Raw genomic sequence first — 20,890 nt, 5'->3', positions numbered from 1 at the left:
AACATCTTTTTGATTTCGAAAAGTGTTTTGGCTGGTTTGAAAATTGTACTTTTCTTTGTATTACATAAAAGGAAAGCATAATGCTGAAGAGCCCCAATATTAAATGATATTTGTTCTTTCAGGCAACACTGCAGGATTTGGAACAGAGGCGCCCACAGTTGGAAGAACTCATAACTGCTGCTCAGAATTTGAAAAACAAAACCAGCAATCAAGAAGCTAGAACAATTATTACTGATCGAAGTAAGTCTAAGCATGGGAAACTCAAGGCAAGATGGGTAAAAAGTTTGGATAACAATTTAGTTAATATACTCCCATTACATTTATCAAAAATAGTGTGAAATATTTGTAAATTGTAACTATGACACTGAAAAAGATTTTCAGTCCTTAATGTTAGCTTTCAATAACTGAATATAATTTCACTATACAGAAGAAATATAATTTTCTTTTTTTTTTATTGTTGGTCATTCAAAACATTACATAGTTCTTAATATATCATATTTCACAGTTTGATTCAAGTGGGTTATGAACTCCCATTTTTACCCCGTATACAGATTGCAGAATCACATCAGTTACACTTCCATTGATTTACATATTGCCATTCTAGTGTCTGATGTATTCTGCTGTCTATCCTATTCTCTACTATCCCCCCTCCCCTCCCCTCCCCTCCCCATTTCTCTCTCTACCCCCTCTACTGTAAATCATTTCTTACACTTGTATTATTCTTCTCTTACCCCTCATTTCCTCTTATATGTAATTTTGTAAAACGCTGAGGATCACCTTCCATTTCCATGCGATTTCCCTTCTCACTCCCTTTCCCTCCCACCTCTAATCCCTGTTTAATGTTAATCTTCTTCTCAAGCTCTTCGTCCCTACCCTGTCCTTGGTTACTCCCCTTATATCAAAGCAGTCATTTGGCATTTGTTTTTTAAGGATTGGCTAGCTTCACTTAGCATAATCTGCTCTAATGCCATCCATTTCCCTCCAAATTCTATGATTTTGTCATTTTTTAATGCAGAGTAATACTCCATTGTGTATAAATGCCACATTTTTTATCCATTCATCTATTGAAGGGCATCTAGGTTGGTTCCACAATCTTGCTATCGTGAATTGTGCTGCTATGAACATCGATGTAGCAGTGTCCCAGTAGCATGCTCTTATTAGGTCTTTAGGGAATAGACTGAGAAGGGGAATAGCTGGGTCAAATGGTGGTTCCATTCCCAGCTTTCCAAGAAATCTCCATACTGCTTTCCAAATTGGCTGCACCAATTTGCAGTCCCACCAACAATGAACAAGTGTACCCTTTTCCCCGCATCCTCTCCAGCACTTGTTGTTGTTTAACTTCATAATGGCTGCCAATCTTACTGGAGTGAGATGGTATCTTAGGGTGGTTTTGATTTGCATTTCTCTGACTGCTAGAGATGGTGAGCATTTTTTCATGTACTTGTTGATTGATTGTATGTCCTCCTCTGAGAAGTGTCTGTTCAGGTCCTTGGCCCATTTGTTGATTGGGTTATTTGTTATCTTATTGTCTAATTTTTTAAGTTCTTTGTATACTCTGGATATTAGGGCTCTATCTGAAGTGTGTGGAGTAAAGATTTGTTCCCAGGATGTAGGCTCCCTGTTTACCTCTTATTGTTTCTTTTGCTGAGAAAAAACTTTTTAGTTTGAGTAAGTCCCATTTGTTGATTCTAGTTGTTAAATCTTGTGCTATGGGTGTCCTATTGAGGAATTTGGAGCCCGACCCCACAGTATGTAGATCATAGCCAACTTTTTCTTCTATCAGACGCGGTGTCTCTGATTTAATATCAAGCTCCTTGATCCATTTTGAGTTAACTTTTGTGCATGGCGAGAGAAAGGGATTCAGTTTCATTTTGATGCAAATGGATTTCCAGTTTTCCCAGCACCATTTGTTGAAGATGCTATCCTTCCTCCATTGCATGCTTTTAGCCCCTTTATCAAATATAAGATAGTTGTAGTTTTGTGGATTGGTCTGTGTGTCCTCTATTCTGTACCATTGGTCCACCCGCCTGTTTTGGTACCAGTACCATACTGTTTTTGTTACTATTGCTCTGTAGTATAGTTTGAAGTCTGGTATCGCTATACCGCCTGATTCACACTTCCTGCTTAGCATTGTTTTTGCTATTCTGGGTCTTTTATTATTCCATATGAATTTCATGATTGTTTTATCTATTTCTACAAGAAATGCTGTTGGGATTTTGATTGGTATTGCATTGAACTTATAGAGAACTTTTGGTAATATCGCAATTTTGATGATGTTAGTTCTGCCTATCCATGAACAGGGTATATTTTTCCATCTTCTAAGGTCTTCTTCTATATCTCTCTTTAGGGTTCTGTAGTTTTCATTGTATAAGTCTTTCACCTCTTTTGTTAGGTTGATTCCCAAGTATTTTATTTTTTGGGGGGATATTGTGAATGGAGTAGTTGTCCTCATTTCCGTTTCAGAGGATTTGTCGCTGATATACAGGAATGCCTTTGATTTATTCATGTTGATTTTATATCCTGCCACTTTGCTGAATTCATTTATTAGCTCTAATAGTTTCTTTGTAGACCCTTTTGGGTCTGCTAGGTATAGAATCATGTCATCTGCAAATAGTGATAATTTAAGTTCTTCTTTTCCTATTTTTATGCCTTTAATTTCTTTCGTCTGTCTAATTGCTCTGGCCAGTGTTTCGAAGACTATGTTGAACAGAAGTGGTGAGAGAGGGCATCCCTGTCTTGTACCAGAGTTTAGACGGAATGCCTTCAATTTTTCTCCATTCAGAATGATGCTGGCCTGTGGCTTATCATAGATTGCTTTTACAATGTTGAGGTATGATCCTGTTATCCCTAATTTTTCTAGAGTTTTGAACATAAAGGGATGCTGTACTTTGTCGAATGCTTTTTCTGCATCTATCGAGATGATCATATGGTTCTTATTTTTAAGTCTATTGATGTGGTGAATAACATTTATTGATTTCCGTATATTGAACCAGCCTTGCATCCCAGGGATGAATCCTACTTGATCGTGGTGTACAATTTTTTTGATATGATTTTGAATCCGATTCGCCAGAATTTTATTGAGGATTTTTGCATCTAGGTTCATTAGAGATATTGGTCTGTAGTTTTCTTTCTTTGAAGTGTCTCTGTCTGGTTTAGGTATCAGGATGATGTTGGCCTCGTTCAATGTCTTTGGAAGTTCTCCCTCTTTTTCTATTTCCTGAAATAGCTTGAAAAGTATTGGTGTTAGTTCCTCTTTAAAGGTTTTGTAAAACTCTGCTGTATACCCGTCCGGTCCTGGGCTTTTCTTAGTTGGTAGTCTTTTGATGGTTTTTTCTATTTCCTCTATTGTTATTGGTCTGTTTAGGCTGTCTATATCTTCCTGACTCAATCTGGGCAGATCATATGACTTAAGAAATTTATCGATGCCTTCACTATCTTCTATTTTATTGGAGTATAAGGATTCAAAGTAATTTCTGATTATCTTCTGTATTTCTGAAGTGTCTGTTGTGATATTGCCTTTTTCATCCCGTATACTAGTAATTTGGGTTCTCTCTCTTCTTCTCTTCGTTAGCATGGCTAAGGGTCTGTCGATTTTATTTATTTTTTCAAAGAACCAACTTTTGGTTTTGTCAATTTTTTCAATTGTTTCTTTTGTTTCAATTTCATTAATTTCAGCTCTGATTTTAATTATTTCTTGCCTTCTACTTCTTTTGCTGTTGTTTTGCTCTTCTTTTTCTAGGATTTTGAGATGGTATATGAGATCGTTTATTTGTTGTTTTTTTCTTTTTTTAAGGAATGCGCTCCAAGCAATGAATTTTCCTCTTAAAACTGCTTTCAATGTGTCCCATAGATTCCGATATGTTGTGTCTGTGATTTCATTTAACTCTAAGAAGTTTTTAATTTCCTCCTTAATGTCTTCTATAACCCAGAAAATTTGATAAAGATGTTTATGTAAATATTAACATACTATATAGAAAGTTGTTTCTTAGCTTACTGATGAAAAACAACTTCTTTTTCCTAAGAGGAAAATAACACTTAATACATTTTACAGTATCTGTCCAACATCGTCTAAACATTTTCCATTATCCCTTGGAAACTTGGTTTTTTAAAAATATTACATTGACTTTTTCATGATGGAGATTAGAGTTGAGTTACCAGAGGGCAACATTGTATTACTCTATTAATATCTAGTGAATTGAATAATTTTCCTTTTTTAGGAATGATACCTTTATGAATATTTACAGTATAATATAAAGATCCTAATCCAAATTGTCCAAAAAAGCATTTTCTTAAAAAGCAAATGTCTGTTAAATATGGCATATTGCTTATTAAAGGCCTAAACCAGAATCTTAGTTCCAAATATTCCTGGAGTTGTTAATGCTGGTACTAAGATAATTCTGACAAGTTATGTTTATCTAAACAATGTCATTTCCAGCTCAGCTATGCTTCAGTTTATCTCTCAATTTGAAATCTATGAAATGGGATGGAAATTCAATACTCATAAAGTTTCAATGGTGTTCCAAATAGAATTTTTCTTAGTATAGATTTGATTTTCAGGGAAAGGGCAGAAATAAAATACTTGCTCATAAAATTGCATTTTCCCATTTGACAATTTTGATCTTCCTTTTTTATTGCCCTGCAACTTCTAGAGATATCTGAAAAGGAATCAGCTAAATAAAGAAAAAATATTTAATATGTGTATAATACTGTATTGATGTATTTTTCCCTCCTTGGTAAATCCCAGTTCATAACTTTGAGCAGTTTGGGAAATCTATACATAGTTATTACATTTTATCAAAAGAAAAGTTCAATAGAAAAGCAGTTCCTGTCTTCTAGCAATATCCATGCTAAACCTCAAATAATCAGGTCTACAAAATCCCAACCTGTTTTACTATGCAACACTATTTTCATGATATCTATTATTTTTAGGTAATCATATTGATTGAAATCGTGTTATAATTTAAGTAAGATAATAAATTTCATTCTAAATGAGTTCACATAAAAAATTCTCCATCCTGTTTTCTGATGTTCGAATTGCTCATTTTTCTTCAATTCTTGAATTGTCAACCATTCCTGGTTATTTTCTTCAGTAGAAGTTCTGGGTCAGGAAACTAAAAGAAGATAAAGGAAGAAGGACTTAAATTTGCTTTTTTGGAGGTGTCTGAATAATGAAAAACTTTTATTTATGTCTAGTAACACTGCAAAATATAATACCATTATACCTTGCAGAGCAGTGAAGAAGATATGGAAAAAATAACTACTCTGTTTCACAAATATTAGCAAATGTGGGTGGGTCCTCTGACATTTGCATTTGAGAGCTTTACTTTTATAGCTTATACCTCCCAAACCCTCACTACTACTACTTTAATGGTATATAGTAACAATACACACAGGTTTTGAGGGCAGATTGCCCAATCTAGATATTTGGCTTTGTAACCTTGAACAAATAACTAATCTCAGTAAACTGTTTTTGGTTTCTTTTTCTATAAAATAGTTATCACTTGTGTCTAACTCAAGGATTGAGAGAACTAGATGAGATAACACATGTAAAGCATTTAGATGAGAGCCATAATTAAAGTTCAATGAATGTTGGCTCTTGTTATTTGAATTATAATCTATGAGTGATTTGAATGCTTAGTGGGAACGTATTTAATGAGGTTATTTTTAGTAACTGGTTGATTATTTCACCACAAAAAAGATTCAAAATACCACAAGGAGAAGATTGCTTAGGAAAAGATGAAATAATATATACAAACAGAATTAAACAAATATTTGGAAAAGACTTTATTTGGGTAAGTAAGGAAATTCATGGAAATTATTGTATTTTCAATATTCTCTATAAATTTAGGAGGTAGATATTACTATTCCCATTTTAGAGTCTGAGAACTAAGGCCCAAAGAGCTTAAATAATTTGTTAGGGTCTTAGCAAAATGACAAGTGAGGGCCTAGAATTCAAGCTCATATCAATATGATTTTAAGTCCTGAGGCATTTCAAATGGAAAAAAAATGATTCATCAAAAAATGGGAAGGTATATTGATTTGATAACTTAAACATTAAGACTAAACTCAAGTTATTATAAGCTAAATACAAATTTTGTAGCTCCTATTTATATTTCTATTTTCTACATATTTCATTTATAAGGTTATCTCTTAAATGTGTAGTAGATATATATGCTAGTGGACTCCAGTGACCTATTAACTTTGTGACCTTGGCCTTAGTGTATTCACTTCTATATACCATGGTTCCCTCAACTGTCATATTAGGCTAATAATTGTATAAAGGATAAATTATGTGATTTACAAATGTAAACATGTGACACATTCTAGATGCTCATTAAATGTACATATGTCATGGTGGGATTAATTTTCTACACAGGAATTTGAGAGAGTAGATTATAAAAGGTGTACTATGCAGCCTTTTTATCAACTAAACTAGGGGAAGGTCTTCTAAAATGGAATGCCAACTCTAACTCAAGAGTTGTTTCTTTTGGAGTTATCTTTTCAGCTAAGGCATTTTCAAATGAGTCCAGAATTCTTTGAGAATTTTTGTGTTATTTTGTTAATTTTAAGAAAAGGAAATCACATTGTATTGCTTAAAGAGTTGGTATATAAGGCTTCAGAAGGGGAAATGCTCTTCTGTATGAGTATAAAAATATTCTCACAGGATTTTTTAATTAACTGACAGTTTTATAGCAGCTTTGTCAACCCATCATTCATTGCTGCAACCAAATACATGAAATCCTTCATAGCAAAATAGAAAGACCATGTTGTTTTCCACATTTTTATGAAATCTATTGCTAATGAAATGCCAGCCAATATCTTCCTCTCAGGTATTGTCTATTAGATGTTTGCTTATTTTAGAAGAAGTGGAGTCAACCATGTAAATTTTCTTCTTTTGACATCTAGCACCTGCTGTCAACCTGTTACAGCTACAACAGCTCTTGAAATTTACATCCACCAGGATGCCTCTGGCAACCAAAGAGTTCAATTCTGTTCAACAAACATTAGAATGCTTCTTCTGTGCCAGTTAATATCAGAGGTGATGGAGGAAATACAGAGAGTAATAAGATTCAGCCTTTGTCTTAAAAGATTTCACAATCTAAGGTGGTTCAAGAAAGACAGTCTAAGCTAGGTACTTTGAATAGAGCAATATTAAATGTTGTTGAGAGAGAGAGAGAAGAAAAGGAGAGATTGTATCTGAATGAAGGGTTCCTGGTATGCTTCCAAGAGGAGGTTAAATTTGATCTGGTCACGAATAGGACTTTCAAAGCAGAAGGAAGCTGAAGAAAGAAGGATATTTCAGGAAGAGATGATAGAATACATAATTAGACCCATGATAGCAGTGCTGTGGCAGATGAATTTATAGAGGTGGGAGAGAGAGAGAGAGAGATTGTGTGTGTGTGTGTGTGTGTGTGTGTGTGTGTGTGTGTGTGTGTGTGTAACAGAGAGACAAGAGAGGTGGAGAGAGGAGATATGGAAATAAATGGAATCAGTGAGACAAGTAAGGAGGCAAGAAAGAGCAAGATGGAGTAGTGACATAAGAGTGAAAAGAAAGAACTGAAATTGAGATACATAGTAAAGCTAGAAAATATAGGATTTTCACATTGATTTGACCTGTGAAACTGAAGGTCAAAGAGAAGGCCTGCATCTAAGAGTTTGAGAATGAGTGCTGTGGAAGATAGTAATATCATAACCAGACATAGATTCGGGACAAGTAGTTGATATGGAAGACAAGATAATGTAATGGAGGTAGATGACCATAATGGATTGTTAAAGAAATATTTGAAAACATAATTAAGATTACGGGAGCAAAGTCACTTCTAGACATTGATTTGGAAGTTACCTGGAATAGATAGCTTATGCAAAGATAGGGTGCCAGGTGAAAAGTGGAACTAGGGAAAAGTCTAGAAGTTAGTTTACATTTAAAGACTGTAAGAAGAAGTAACTCTACCCTACCCAGCACTGACTTGTGTGCATTTTGACACACACTCTGAATACTGAATTCATAGGTGTTGCATTATATTTTATCTCTTTGTATCTACTGATATATAGTCATTTAAATAATGTATGATCTTCCTGGTTTTTAGTGATACTTTCAATAAAATAAAGAAGTGTGGAAACTCTTCAGAAGAGGCTTAAAAATTGTTGTGTTTATATAGATACAGTTTCTGATGCAACCCTCATTAAAAAATAGCCATTACCATTTTACTGTCCAGTCTAATAAACCCTTTTGCTTCTTATTTTTTGTAACCATAGTTATTTTACAAACTCTTCTCAGGAGACAGAATAAAGAGGTAGTGAATTTTATTAGCTATTTTAATAAGAATTAGAGCAGACTTCTTTATATCAAATTTAGGTATGCAAGAAGGTTAAAGTTTTTATAGCCAAATATGTTATGCTAAAGCCCTTCCTATTGATAACTAACTAGACTAAAATATCATAAATCCTTTCTGCCCTTAGAAATATTGTTCACTAATCAGTCCTTACGTTTAATAAAATTCATCTAGATTATTTTATCATTGTCAAATGATCCCATTTAAGATTAACTACATGATCAATTTCACCATCATCATTAGAGTCTAGAATGCTGTCTTTTTTTGCATTTATTTTTTTGTTGTGTTCAATAATTTTGAAATGTCTCCCTTTAGCATTTTCTTGTCACTAATATTATGGGAGGGGAATGAAAAAAAATCTAAATTTTTAGCTGTGTAAAATGAAAACTAAAAGCAGGCTCTAAGCATATTAGTTTTCTGTTACTACAACAAATATCTGAAATAATCAACTTATAAAGAGAAAATATTTATTTTAGTTCACAGTTTTGTGAGTTTCAATCTGTGAGCAGCTGACCCTGCTGATTTGGGCCTTTTGTTTGGCAGCAAATCATGGTGGAGAGTATGTGCAGAGCAAAACAGGTTATCTCATGATCAGGCCATGGAAGAAGAAAGATTGGTTTTAAGGTATTGGTTCTCACGATTGTGAGGGCACACAGGTTCAAATTATTCAGGACAGGCTGGCTGAACAAACACCTAGGGAAGATTTGATGCTGCACTCTTGAGACTAAAAGCAATCTAAAAATAGAATTTCTTGTATGGACTTCAGTAGTCCCTCTTAAGGCCTTTAGTTGGTTTAATGAAGCCCACCTACATCATAGAGAATAATCTGCTTGACTCAAAGTCTCCCAATTGAAATGTTAATCAAATCTACAAAATACTTTCACAGCAACAACTATACTGTTGTTTTACCACACAACTGGGAACTATAGTCTAGCCAAGTTAACACATAAAAATTAAAAAGCACAGTGAGGTTCATAATGTCATGAGTTTTTTTTAATGTATAAATTGCATGACTTTTATTACTACCCAAATGATAGGGTACCTAGTAATTGAGTATTTTGGAAGATGGTAATATCATAACCAGAAGCAAATTCAGAACAAAAAGTTCATTGTGAGAGACAAGATAATGTCATTGTGGGAGATAAGATAATACAATGGAACTAGATGTCCATAATGAAATGTTAAAGAAATGGTTGAAAACACAACTAAGATATATACATTAAAAAATACAATTTGTTATTAACATTTTAGTGAATTTCAGAATCATAAGAGTAATTATAACTTGTATATAAAATTTTTTTCTTATAAAGAGCAGGGGTATATTTTTCTCTCTAAAATTGTGTTAATACTAAATATCTATCATAAAATAATTATGCTTAAATGTAATTCATTTTAAAATTTTTCTGTAATATGATTAATATGAAATTATAATTAAAATCCAAATTAGTTGTCACTATATTCAATTATTCATCTTTCAAGTCATATGTAACAGGAAAAATTTTGTTTTATTTAAATTGGTATAACTATAATTGTAAACATACTTTTTTTTACTACTTGCTTATTTTCTCATTATGTTTCTCTTTTAAGAGTAAAAATTCAAGTTAATAAAAGTTCTCATCTACTTTAAAAATTAAGCATAATTAATATAATTTTTATAAATAAACCAAATAATGAGAATCAGATAAACTGAGCTTATAAGACAAAAAGAGATTTTCCCACAAGAGAAGATTCCAGATTTTCATGAGCTAGCATTTTTACCTTACAGACTAATGGGGTATTGAACTAAAGACTTGACCTTCTGTTATATTTTGGTACCTCTGGATATGAAACACAGCATTGCTTCCTGGTGACATCATGCAATTTACATGAAAGTAAATGAAAGGTTTACATGCATGCCATGGACTACTACTGAAAAAAAAAAGTGCTTTCAACTCTCCTCATGTCTTAGAAAAATGTAGGGATTAGTATTTTGGATCTATCATTGACTTCTTTACCAAAATTTCCTTATTTATAATTTGAAGCAATATAACAAATCGTTTTCTACTAGTCTTTATTTTGTTTCTATCTTGAGTGGAGCATTTATGAAATAAGAATGAAAGATTAATAGATGGTGATCATTCTGCATATAAAAGGAAGATTGGGTCCATTTTGTTTTAGTCAGAAAAGAATTTGTATAGCTACCTGTTGCTGCAAACCAATCACCCCAAAACTTAGTGCCTTAATAACAACAACAATCATTTATTACTCTCATAGTTTCTGCATGTCAGGATTCACATGCGATAAGTCATTGTTGTCTTCGTTAGATAGTTCTGTCTTAGGTGCTCTCATGAGGTTGCAGTCATATGTTGATTGAGGCTGCAATCATATGAAAGCTTGACTGGGACTAAAGAATCCACTCCCAGTGCGGCTTGCTCATGTAATTTGCAAATTTGTGCTGGCTAATTGATTCTTCTCTACCTGAGCTTCTCCATGGAACTTGCTTGAGTGTCCCCATGACATATTGGCTCGCTTCTCTCAGGAGAAATAAACCATGAGTCCACTGTAAAAGCTGAAACAACTTTCATGAGCATGGCTTGGCACCCACACTGTTGTCTGAAGCAATATCCCATGTTGCTTTGACTATCTCTATCAGATTCCCCAACAAATTTCAATAATGTTCTTCATTCTCAAAGTGGCAGACTACTCATTCATGTCCTTTATCTTGCATGTGCACATTGAAAGGAAAAATAACCCACCAAAACTATTTCCTGTAGTTCCTATAACATATTAATAATTATTTCAAATCCACTTAGCCTGGCTCTTCATAGAGCATATGGATTTTGGAAAGAAAGCTTTTGGTTTTTGAAGATCAAATCTCCAAAAAAAAAAAAAAAGCTAATAGCTATAGGAAAATGATAACAATGATAAAGATGATAAAGAATACTTTTTATGTTAGTGTATAAACACATATGAATACCATTCCTTAATTTCATCCTAGGAATAAGGTAGTACTAACACAATTGAATCTCAAATGAGGATTGGTTTACTTCAGTGATGGTGGGACCCTTGGCAAATCACTTAATCTCTCTGACCCTTTGTTTTTTTTATCTATAATCTTAGACTCCTGATACTGTCCATACCAAATGGATATTTGAATTAAATGTAATGACACATGGCAAAGCCCTTTTCAAATGGTTAACACTACACAAATACTAGTATCTTAGTTCAGGCTGCTGTAACTATATACCATCAACTGAGTAGTATAAACAATAGACATTTATTTATCAAAGTTACAGAGGTTGAAAAGTTCAAGGTCACGATCTGACAGATATAGTTCTAAACTTTCTTGGCTTGTAGACATTGCCTTCTTGCTATATGTTCAAATTAGAAAGAAAGCAAAAATATCTTCTTCTTCTTCTCCCATCATGGAGGCTCCAAACCCATCACCTCACCTAAACTTCATGATCTCCCAAAGGCCCAACTTCAAATACCATCAAAATGGGCTAATCACTTCAACATATAAGTTTTGTGGGCATACCAATATTGATTTTACAACAAGCAACTATCCTTATTACTGAATGATTCACTAGGTCTTTTAGGGGTCCACAGTGATAGTGCCTTGCTATTTCTTGCTTCTCTTAAATTCTACTTTAGGGCCATGAAAAAAAATAGGCCCTCCATCAAGATTTTCTGAATGAATGACATGCTTTATGATATTGTTTCAATATTAAGATAAAGCAAAAAAATTAAGCAGAATATTCTATTTTCAGGATATCCAACGACTGCATAGTGTAGTTTACCATCACCTCAAAGTCTAACCCTAAGTTGCAGTAGTAAAGCCATTGAAAATCCTCTACAAAGTCTTCAGAGTAGTGTTAGAAATAATAAACCTGAGCATTGGAGTCAGAATTTTCCCTTTTATATGGAAACCAAGGAATTATTGTCCTGGGTCACAGATCCCTTTCATAAAACATAAAACCAGGAGTCATATACTAGTTTTATTCACTTGTTATCAGAAAATTTTGTATTAAATAACAGAATGTCTGAAAAGATAAAACTGAATCCCAAATACTCAGAAAAGGAATTAGGTGAAAACACCTTTCTCTATAATTGTAGAAAACACTATGTCAAGAATTGATAAAAACTGGTCAACCTGAAAATGTGAACATCAAGTATAATTGTGCAGAACAAAAAGGTAATATGAGCAACATAGGAATATATAGACCTGTGTTGTCCTTTTAAAACAATGACACTTTATCTGATCCTTGTGGAGGATTTGATTTAGTTTTATCTGTTGTAGGAACCACTAAAAAGGAAAGAAAAATCATGATGGACTCTAAAATGGTGAATTATTTCAATTATTGCAAGAATGTGTACATTGTTCAGCATTTTAGGATGATGGGCTATGCGTCTCCATGTTGGGTACCTTGCAAACATATTTAGGAGCACATAGAAATAAATAAAATGGGATTTATATTTTTCTTAGTATCTGATTGAGCAACCAAAATGCCAATGTTTTGCCTCAGTAGCTAACTGAAAACATATTCCAGGGAACTCCAGAATATGAAGCATTTTAGACAATTTGGAGTTGGCAAAATTTTCACTTATATATGGGGAAAATAAAATATCATTGTATTCAAATTCTAAATATCTCATTTTATAATAATACTTTAGATTTGTGTTATATTTTATATGAATTGAACTAAGAACTCTTATCTGTACTAAGTTGATTTGATTTTCACAATGACCCCTAAGGTGGGTACTACTCTAACCAAATGAATGAGAGAACCAAGGATTAAATATATTTATACCTTGCTCAATATCACACAGAGGGTAAATACTAGAGCCAGGATTTAACCCAAATTTCTAATTCTAAACAGGTGTTAAATGTATGATCTTTCACCAAACCTATGCTGAAAAGAAATCACATTTTGATTATCAGTTATTGAAAGTTTAAATAGGTAGATAGGTAGACAGACAGATGCTTTTCAACTTATAGTGAAATTACATCTTGATAAACTCAAGTTGAAAATATAATAAAGTATTATATTTTCATCTAACTTGAAAAAATCCTCACTTATTATCACAATACACAGTAGATTATTGGATATTCTCATAAATCAAAAAATTTAAGCCAAGGACCATCTATTTGTGTGTGCACACACATATGCATATATATTCTTATATCCTCATATATAGTTATAAATTAAATATTTATATGCAAATCTTGCATATACTAATAATGTATATAATTGTCAACATTTGATCATTTATGTCAGTTAAGTTTAAATATAATAGGAATTTTTTGACTCATGGTATTTAAAGATCCTCAAGGAAATTATGTGAGTTTAAGCAAAGCCACATTTAAATGGTTTTAGAAAGATAAGCTAACATGGAAAAAACAAAAAATGAAAACCTTCTTGTCGAAGAACTGATAAGTTGAGCTGCAGATGGGAAGGTGGGAATAGCCAGACTCTTTTTTTCTTTTGTTGCTACATTTGTAAATTAACAGGAATTCCAAGTATGGTCTTTCTCAGGTCACTCTCCATTTAGTATATGATTCATCTCCCTGACCAAACCATAAACTTCAAATTGTTATTCCTTTGAATTCCTATAATTCTAGCATCTTGTTCTGAAAATAGCAGGAATGACATAAATACTTACTGATTGAATGGACTGTCTCAAAGGGGAGCTGGCGGTTAGTATAGGCTGCAAACTGCCACCATCATCTCCATGACTGTGAGTCGCCATTACAAAGAATTAGCCATTAGTTGGAGAAGAGTAATGAAATGCCTTGCTTAAAAACAAAACCACAAAACAAATGAAACTCAAAACAAACAACCCAGAGTTTGAAATAGCATATGGATTTTCCATCTTAAAGATCTGAGAGTCTCTTTAATACAATCTTTTTTTATAAGCATAACAGATTTAAAAATCACATTGGTCTGATTTCAATTTACACACCTCATCCTTGCAGAATTTAACCTACTAGGCCACTTGAAATGTTCTTTGGTTCAATTTTGAAAGGTCTGCTGATTTGAGCAAAATGGAAATAAATGTAAATAGGGAGTTCTGAATCTTGAGTAGCTCAATTTCCAACCTCCACAGTCTTAAATGTAGAAATTCGGACTGGGACTTTCTTTACCTTTTTTCTTTTTTCTTTTTTTTTTTTGTTTTTGTTTTTGTTTTTTAGCTGAAGATGGACACAATACCTTTATTTTATTTATTTGTTTTTATATGGTGCTGAGGATAGAACAACTGCCTTACACATGCAAGGCAAGAGCTCTACCATTGAGCCACAACCCCAGTCCTGCTTTATCTTTTTCTTAATGAAAAATTATTTCTCTTAACTTTCTATCATAATGTCAATTGAAGGCCCAGAAAATTCAAATCTGAACTTATAACTTAAGACAAATGAGAAAGTTAATGTGCATTATATAAAGAAAGCAGTATTAACTGTTGTCCCTAAGGAGAAGTACAACAAATATCAATGAATGGCAGCCAGCAAGCTATGCTGTGGCCATTAAAATATTACATTCACTGGCTTTATACTTCATTAGGTAGGTAATGAATTTTGCATATTTTAAGACTTAAAACCACCAGAATAACCATGATAGCTTGCATCAGTAAGTATTAATATCTGGGAAAGACATTTGGGAGTTATTTATTTTAACAATGTTAATATTTTACTTATGTTTTGATTAAATAGTATCACATTATTATTATTGTGTCTTGATTCTAAATATATATATACTAACAAGTTGCATGGTCATTCAGAACAGATTTAACTTTAAATATATTTTTTTACATATGATATTATATAATGGGTCTTTATCATGAATATAGGAGCCAGATTCCTAATTCAAAATTCCATCCTCTAAATTAACAGGCTTATACAACTGTCTAGTTCAGGTAAAAACTTGAATATCAAGTTATTTTTAAGTCAAAATTAGGAAACTTGAATACAAATAAAGAAGATCTTGAGCAAATATCTTAATGGTAATTTTTTAAAAATGCTAATAAGATTTGTATCCTATTTTAGTATGCTAAGTTGGAGCAGTTATCTCATTTAAATTTAGATTCTTTAGTGCAACAATACACTATGCTAATAATAAAATAGCATGAAATTATGTTCAAATATGATTTAATGTAACTTAATCAGAAATATCATAAATCCTTCAAAATGTGCAATAGTGAATATTACAAGTTTCTATCCACATAAACAGTAAGCATCCTAAATCCACATTAAGAATAATGCATAGAAAACAATAATTAAATGCCTAATAAAAAAAAAAATTTCACCTTCAAGCTTGTAGAACCAAATTAAACATAGACTGATGCTCTATTGAAACAACTTATAAGACTAGTGACTTTCTTTTATAAAAGTATAAGTCTATAAATGTTTAATAAGTGTGTAATTTATACAAAAAAATCAATCTGGAATAAAAGATTATTTATCTTCCAAAAGCTATGGGAAAATTATATTTAAGACATGACCTAATCTTTATAATTAACAATTTACATTAATATCTAAATTATATAAAGGGAAATATAAATTTAATTTAATATCCTGAAATTTTCATTCACATATTTACTCATCAAATGTTTATTATTTGCTTAAAATGTACAAAGTAGTTTTCTAGGAGCTATATATAGTATTCTAAGAAAGATATGATATAGTTTCATCCATTAAGGTATTTATTATTTGGTAGAAAAAGTAAAATTAATAAAATGTTAGATGGACTATATGTAATAGAAATATAAGAAATATATTATAAATAATGAATTTATGATTTTTATTTATCCATCCAACTCTATAAATCCACCCATTTATTCATTGTTCATTACTTCATTTAATAATAATTATTTGTGACCATTAAAGGAGAGAGATGTATAACAGTAAATAAAATGTGAACCATTTTGCAAAGGAGTTTATAATGTTGGAGGAGACAGGTATGTAGAGACCATAACTGATACAAAACATATACAGCCCATTAAAAATGGAAGTGCAAGGGAGAAAGAGATTTGGCTGCATGTGGGCAGGGCTTGTGTTTTTGTTTTTGTTATTGTTTTGTTGTGTTGTGTTTTAGGGGTGATTTTTTTTATCTTATTATAGATTTCCCAGAAGCTCAACCAATGTTTGACACAAAGTACATTTGGATAAGTTTGTGTTGACTGTCTACTGAAGTAACCATGAGTATACTCTAGAAGAAATGAATCTGAAAGTGGTTCTTAAATTTGGGAGAAATAACATTCTAACTTCAACAAACCCCTTAACATAATTAACATCAACTAGATCTGAGAAGCACAAAGTTACATTCCCACAGTGAAAGTAATTCTTTATCCACTCCTATTCAATCCTGTTAGGGTAAGAAATAGCAGCTGTCGAATGGGGGAGAGACCAGTGAGACCAGGGAAGCTCCCTGCCATACCTACTACTCAAGGCAGTAAGGGTCCTGCTCATTTGCATCCTTTTCTACTTGGTGAAGTATTATGTGTAAGATTAGTTCAAAGTGTTGAAGTATTGGACTGGACACTCTAATTTTAATGTCTTAAAATAAGACATTTTGTATTACATATGATGGTCAGAAGGACCATGAAACTTACCCAAGTTTTCACCCAAGGAAAAAGAAGAACTATGCCCTTGAAAAGATTTAAATGGAAATAAAAACAGAGTTGTCTTTCTGCTGACATGGCAAAAGTCCTGACTATTCATCATATAAGATACACAATTTATTGACTGCCAGAAAAGAAAGGAAAATTATAAAGATATTTACTTCAGGATACACATGAAGATAACAATGAATATTTTTATAGAAGCAAAATATTATAATCAGTCATCACTGAAATAAATTATTTAATTGGATAAATAAGAAAATATATATGATAACAAATTAGCAATTAAAGATATGAGTTTTTGAGAATGAGTGATAACCTAGGAGCAGTGAGTAGTATAGCTGGAACATTGCCTCTTAAGGATTATGAAAAAAGAAGATAGGATAGGGGTGGTAGTAAAGCAAGCTTGCTGCCACATTATACAACTCCAAAGGGTGACGTTCCTATTATTTTTAGCTATAGGATGCTATTCACATAGGATAATTATAATATGGTAGGTTGACAGAGCCTCCAAAGGAACTGCACCAATGCTCATTTATGGTGAGTTACTTCTCTGACACATGAAAATGTCATGACTGTACCCACAACTGTGCATGCATTTTTTTGGCATTTTCATGCCTGGAGCATATTTACACTTCTTCAAGACACAGCCATAGCCTTCGTTTATTTAAAAAGAATTTTTTAGACAATTCCAGTCTTCTTTAAGTCTCTCTTCTATGAATTTTAACAATGCTTGTAGCACATACACTTGACATTCTAGAAGAATATTCCTCAATATCATGTGGATTAACAAGTTTTCAAATGCCATTTCAGTGTACATAAAGTCTGTATCTTCCTCCAAATGCACATTGTAATCCTTGTAATATTTTATGGATGAGGAAAACAATACATAGAAAGATTAAGTAAAATAACTTGTAACCATCCCAATTAATATTTGAACTCATGTTAGATTTACTCCAAAATAAATAAAAAAATTTGCTATATTTGTTTTCTATTCTTAACTATATGTTTGGATAAAAATTTTCCTACTAAGGCTTTTTACAGGGTTTTACTAACACTTAACTCACTTTTAAAATGAATAATTTCTTTAAATGTGAAATCAAATAGGCAGGAAAACAACCTGGCAATATGTTTTAGGCATTAAGCCCATACCAAGTAATTATCAGAAGCCCTAATTCTTTGATACTTCACAAGTGTGATCTTGAGATAATGGAGTGAGGTTTGCATTGTGAACCTTCATGATGCTTTATGTTGTGATATGCTTTATTGATTGGTTTCCTAAAAAAAAGGGCTTGTAAAGCATTCTGGGAAGGTCTGCCAATTAAAAACCGGAGATTGGCTGAAGCCTTGCAGCAATTGAATTTTGAATACAGATGGTGCCAAATTGAGTGTTTCCATAGCAACAGACTCTTCCTTAATAACTTAGATGGGAGGGGGAACATAAAAGAGGAAACCATCTTTCAGCAGATGTATATTCCTACAGCATGTTTTCAGATTGATTTTGGAAGCTAATTTGTACTTAACTAGTGATAGTTTTAAGTGGATCTGAATGTTACTAAATTCTACTGAGGAAACATTTCAAGAATAACAGAAATAAATTCTAGGAACCTTAGACAAAAGAGTATGATTTTAAAAAGCATGTCTTGGTCTGTAGCAAATCAACCAGGATTTTGTATTGAGTATGACTTAAAGTTGGTCAAAGTCTTCTTGATTTTTAATGACTTATTCTAAATTATTCTTATTCTTGATGAATTATTATGTTAATTCCAGGAAGGTTGAAAAGTTTAAATGTAGGTATAATCAAAAAAAATGATATGCATTGCCTGGATTCAGAATTGATTTTATATTCTTCCTTCAGGTTATATTAATTTGTCATTATCTGTTAATTGATTTTTTAAATTTGATATAAATCATTTCAGGAAGAACTTCATAAAGAAGGTCATTGATAGTGTTCATATCATGTTACAGTCTTATAAGAGATTTAGTGTCCAGTCTTCAGTTTTGCGTAGCCAACAACTAGATTTTAGTAGTTCACCTAAAGATGATCAGGCTCTGGTTGTGTGTAGTACATCCCATGCTGCATCAACCCACAACACCCTGGTTTACAAACCATTTTCAAGAAGAAATAATACATTCAGACTTTTTAATAAAACAATATAATGCCAAAAAAATCAACAATGATAATTTATTCAGAGTGCCCTCTCCCAGGAGGACTAGACAGAAGAAAAAATTATAGATTGCAAAGTTTGATGCTGACCATAGAATTAGAAAAATATTATTAAAGGATCATTCATTAAGTAAAGGAAGCTAAATAAAATGCCCATATTTATTATCCTAGATGATTTCTAAAATAGAAATAGAGAAATTTATTTCAGATATTACTAAAGATATAATAGCAAATTCTTATTCCCAGATTTTCCTTTTATATTCCATACAGCAGAAACCCACCACCACCACACACACACACACATGCACAGTCTTACCTTCCCCCTTCTTTCTATTATCTGTTACAGAACAATATAAAATCAGCTATGTTAACTTAATATAAGTTAATACTTGGAAGATTTATATTTGTCACATTAGTGCCCATTTTTCCTTTGATGGATCTGTGTTGCTTCATCTCCAAAATCTTACAAAACAATTCTTCCCACAAGATTTCAAGCCCAATTGGTAATTTCTGGACAGTTCCACAACAGGAAATTCTGACATCATAGGTATATGAGAAGGCCCTGAGAATCTACAATTTTAAGAAGCTCCTCAGGTTATATGAGGCTCAGCTCAGCTTTACTGCTTTTGCAAATAGCTAATACTATCCACCAGTTTTTTCTCATTTTAATTTCAGAAGAAATATTTTTCTGGAAATTTCCCTATTTTTGGAATTTTAGGACTTAGTCTCTAGGAACTTGTACATAGAAGGAAACCCCAAAGAGATAGAGATAGGTAAAAACAGAGATGAAGAGGTACATTAGACATTAAAATAGACATATATAATATGTCTGCATATAAATAGAAATGTGTTTGAAACTGTAAAACAATAGTTTGGAATCTCTAAAATATATCTCTTTAAAATAGTTTGAAATGTAAATAAATTTTTATTAATTAAAAATTGCATGATAAATTTGAATGAAATTTTTCTGTCTCATACACACTCACAAAATTCTACCATAATAACCAACTCTTGATCCAGGTAAATAAAGGAAAAGTTTTAGATTTTTCTCATTCTTTTATTCTTTTTTCTGCATTACTTTACTAATGGTTATCACATGTAAAAACAAGTATCATGTCTCTAAAGCAATGCAACTCGAAGAATCAGGTAAAAATTGTGTGAAACTAAAAGGTATACCTTCATTAAAGACCCATTACTTGTGTCTTACATCCACTCTCTTTGTACTGTGCACTCATTGCTTGATTTGATACTCTTTTCAACTGCAAAGGTAGGAATATGACTCATAAACATGCATTCCAGAAAGCTTTATTAAAAAACTCATAATAAAGAGAACAAAAGAGCAACAGCATGAAAAAAAAGAGAAGGGAGAAGATAAAATTACCCTTTTTAAACAGTGATGCAAATCAAATAAGGAATTTGGTAACTAAACTTGTTAGTATCTATCTTTTATTTTTATTTGATTACTTACCATAGGAAAATGATTAACAATCTTAAATGATTATTTTAGAATATGGATACTATGAAGATATTAATTTTGGAGGAAATTTATTATTAAAGATTGGTTTATGGACTGAGGGTGTAGCTCAGTGGCAGAGCAATTGCCCAGCATGTGCATTGCTCTGGGTTCAATTCCCCAGCAGCAAAAAAAAAAAAAAAAAAGAGAGAGAGAGAGAGAGAGATAAAAGAATGGTTTATATACCTACCACTCAATATTACAATGTTTGTTAGAAGTAATGTAAAGTAGTATTCAATATCATAGGGAATGAATACAACATTAATACTAAGGGAAACTGTA

The 20,890-nt window shown here is 32.2% G+C and overlaps 1 protein-coding gene across 6 annotated transcripts in view; it reads left to right on the top strand.

Moving 5' to 3' along the window:
• Positions 1-20,890, top strand: part of DMD (dystrophin) — a gene marked incomplete at its 3' end in the record, with an annotated part of 2,539,585 nt that overhangs the window by 1,910,991 nt on the left and 607,704 nt on the right. For all 6 annotated transcript variants that reach the window (XM_081277777.1, XM_081277778.1, XM_081277780.1 and 3 more), the window contains one exon: positions 123-240. In XM_081277777.1, the coding sequence (XP_081133903.1) occupies positions 123-240 (118 nt within the window). The remainder of the gene's footprint in view (positions 1-122; positions 241-20,890) is intronic.

This window comes from Spermophilus citellus (assembly GCF_964194105.1).
Source record: "Spermophilus citellus genome assembly, chromosome: X".
NCBI lineage: Eukaryota > Metazoa > Chordata > Mammalia > Rodentia > Sciuridae > Spermophilus > Spermophilus citellus.
This window is presented reverse-complemented; position numbering and strand designations above follow the sequence as displayed.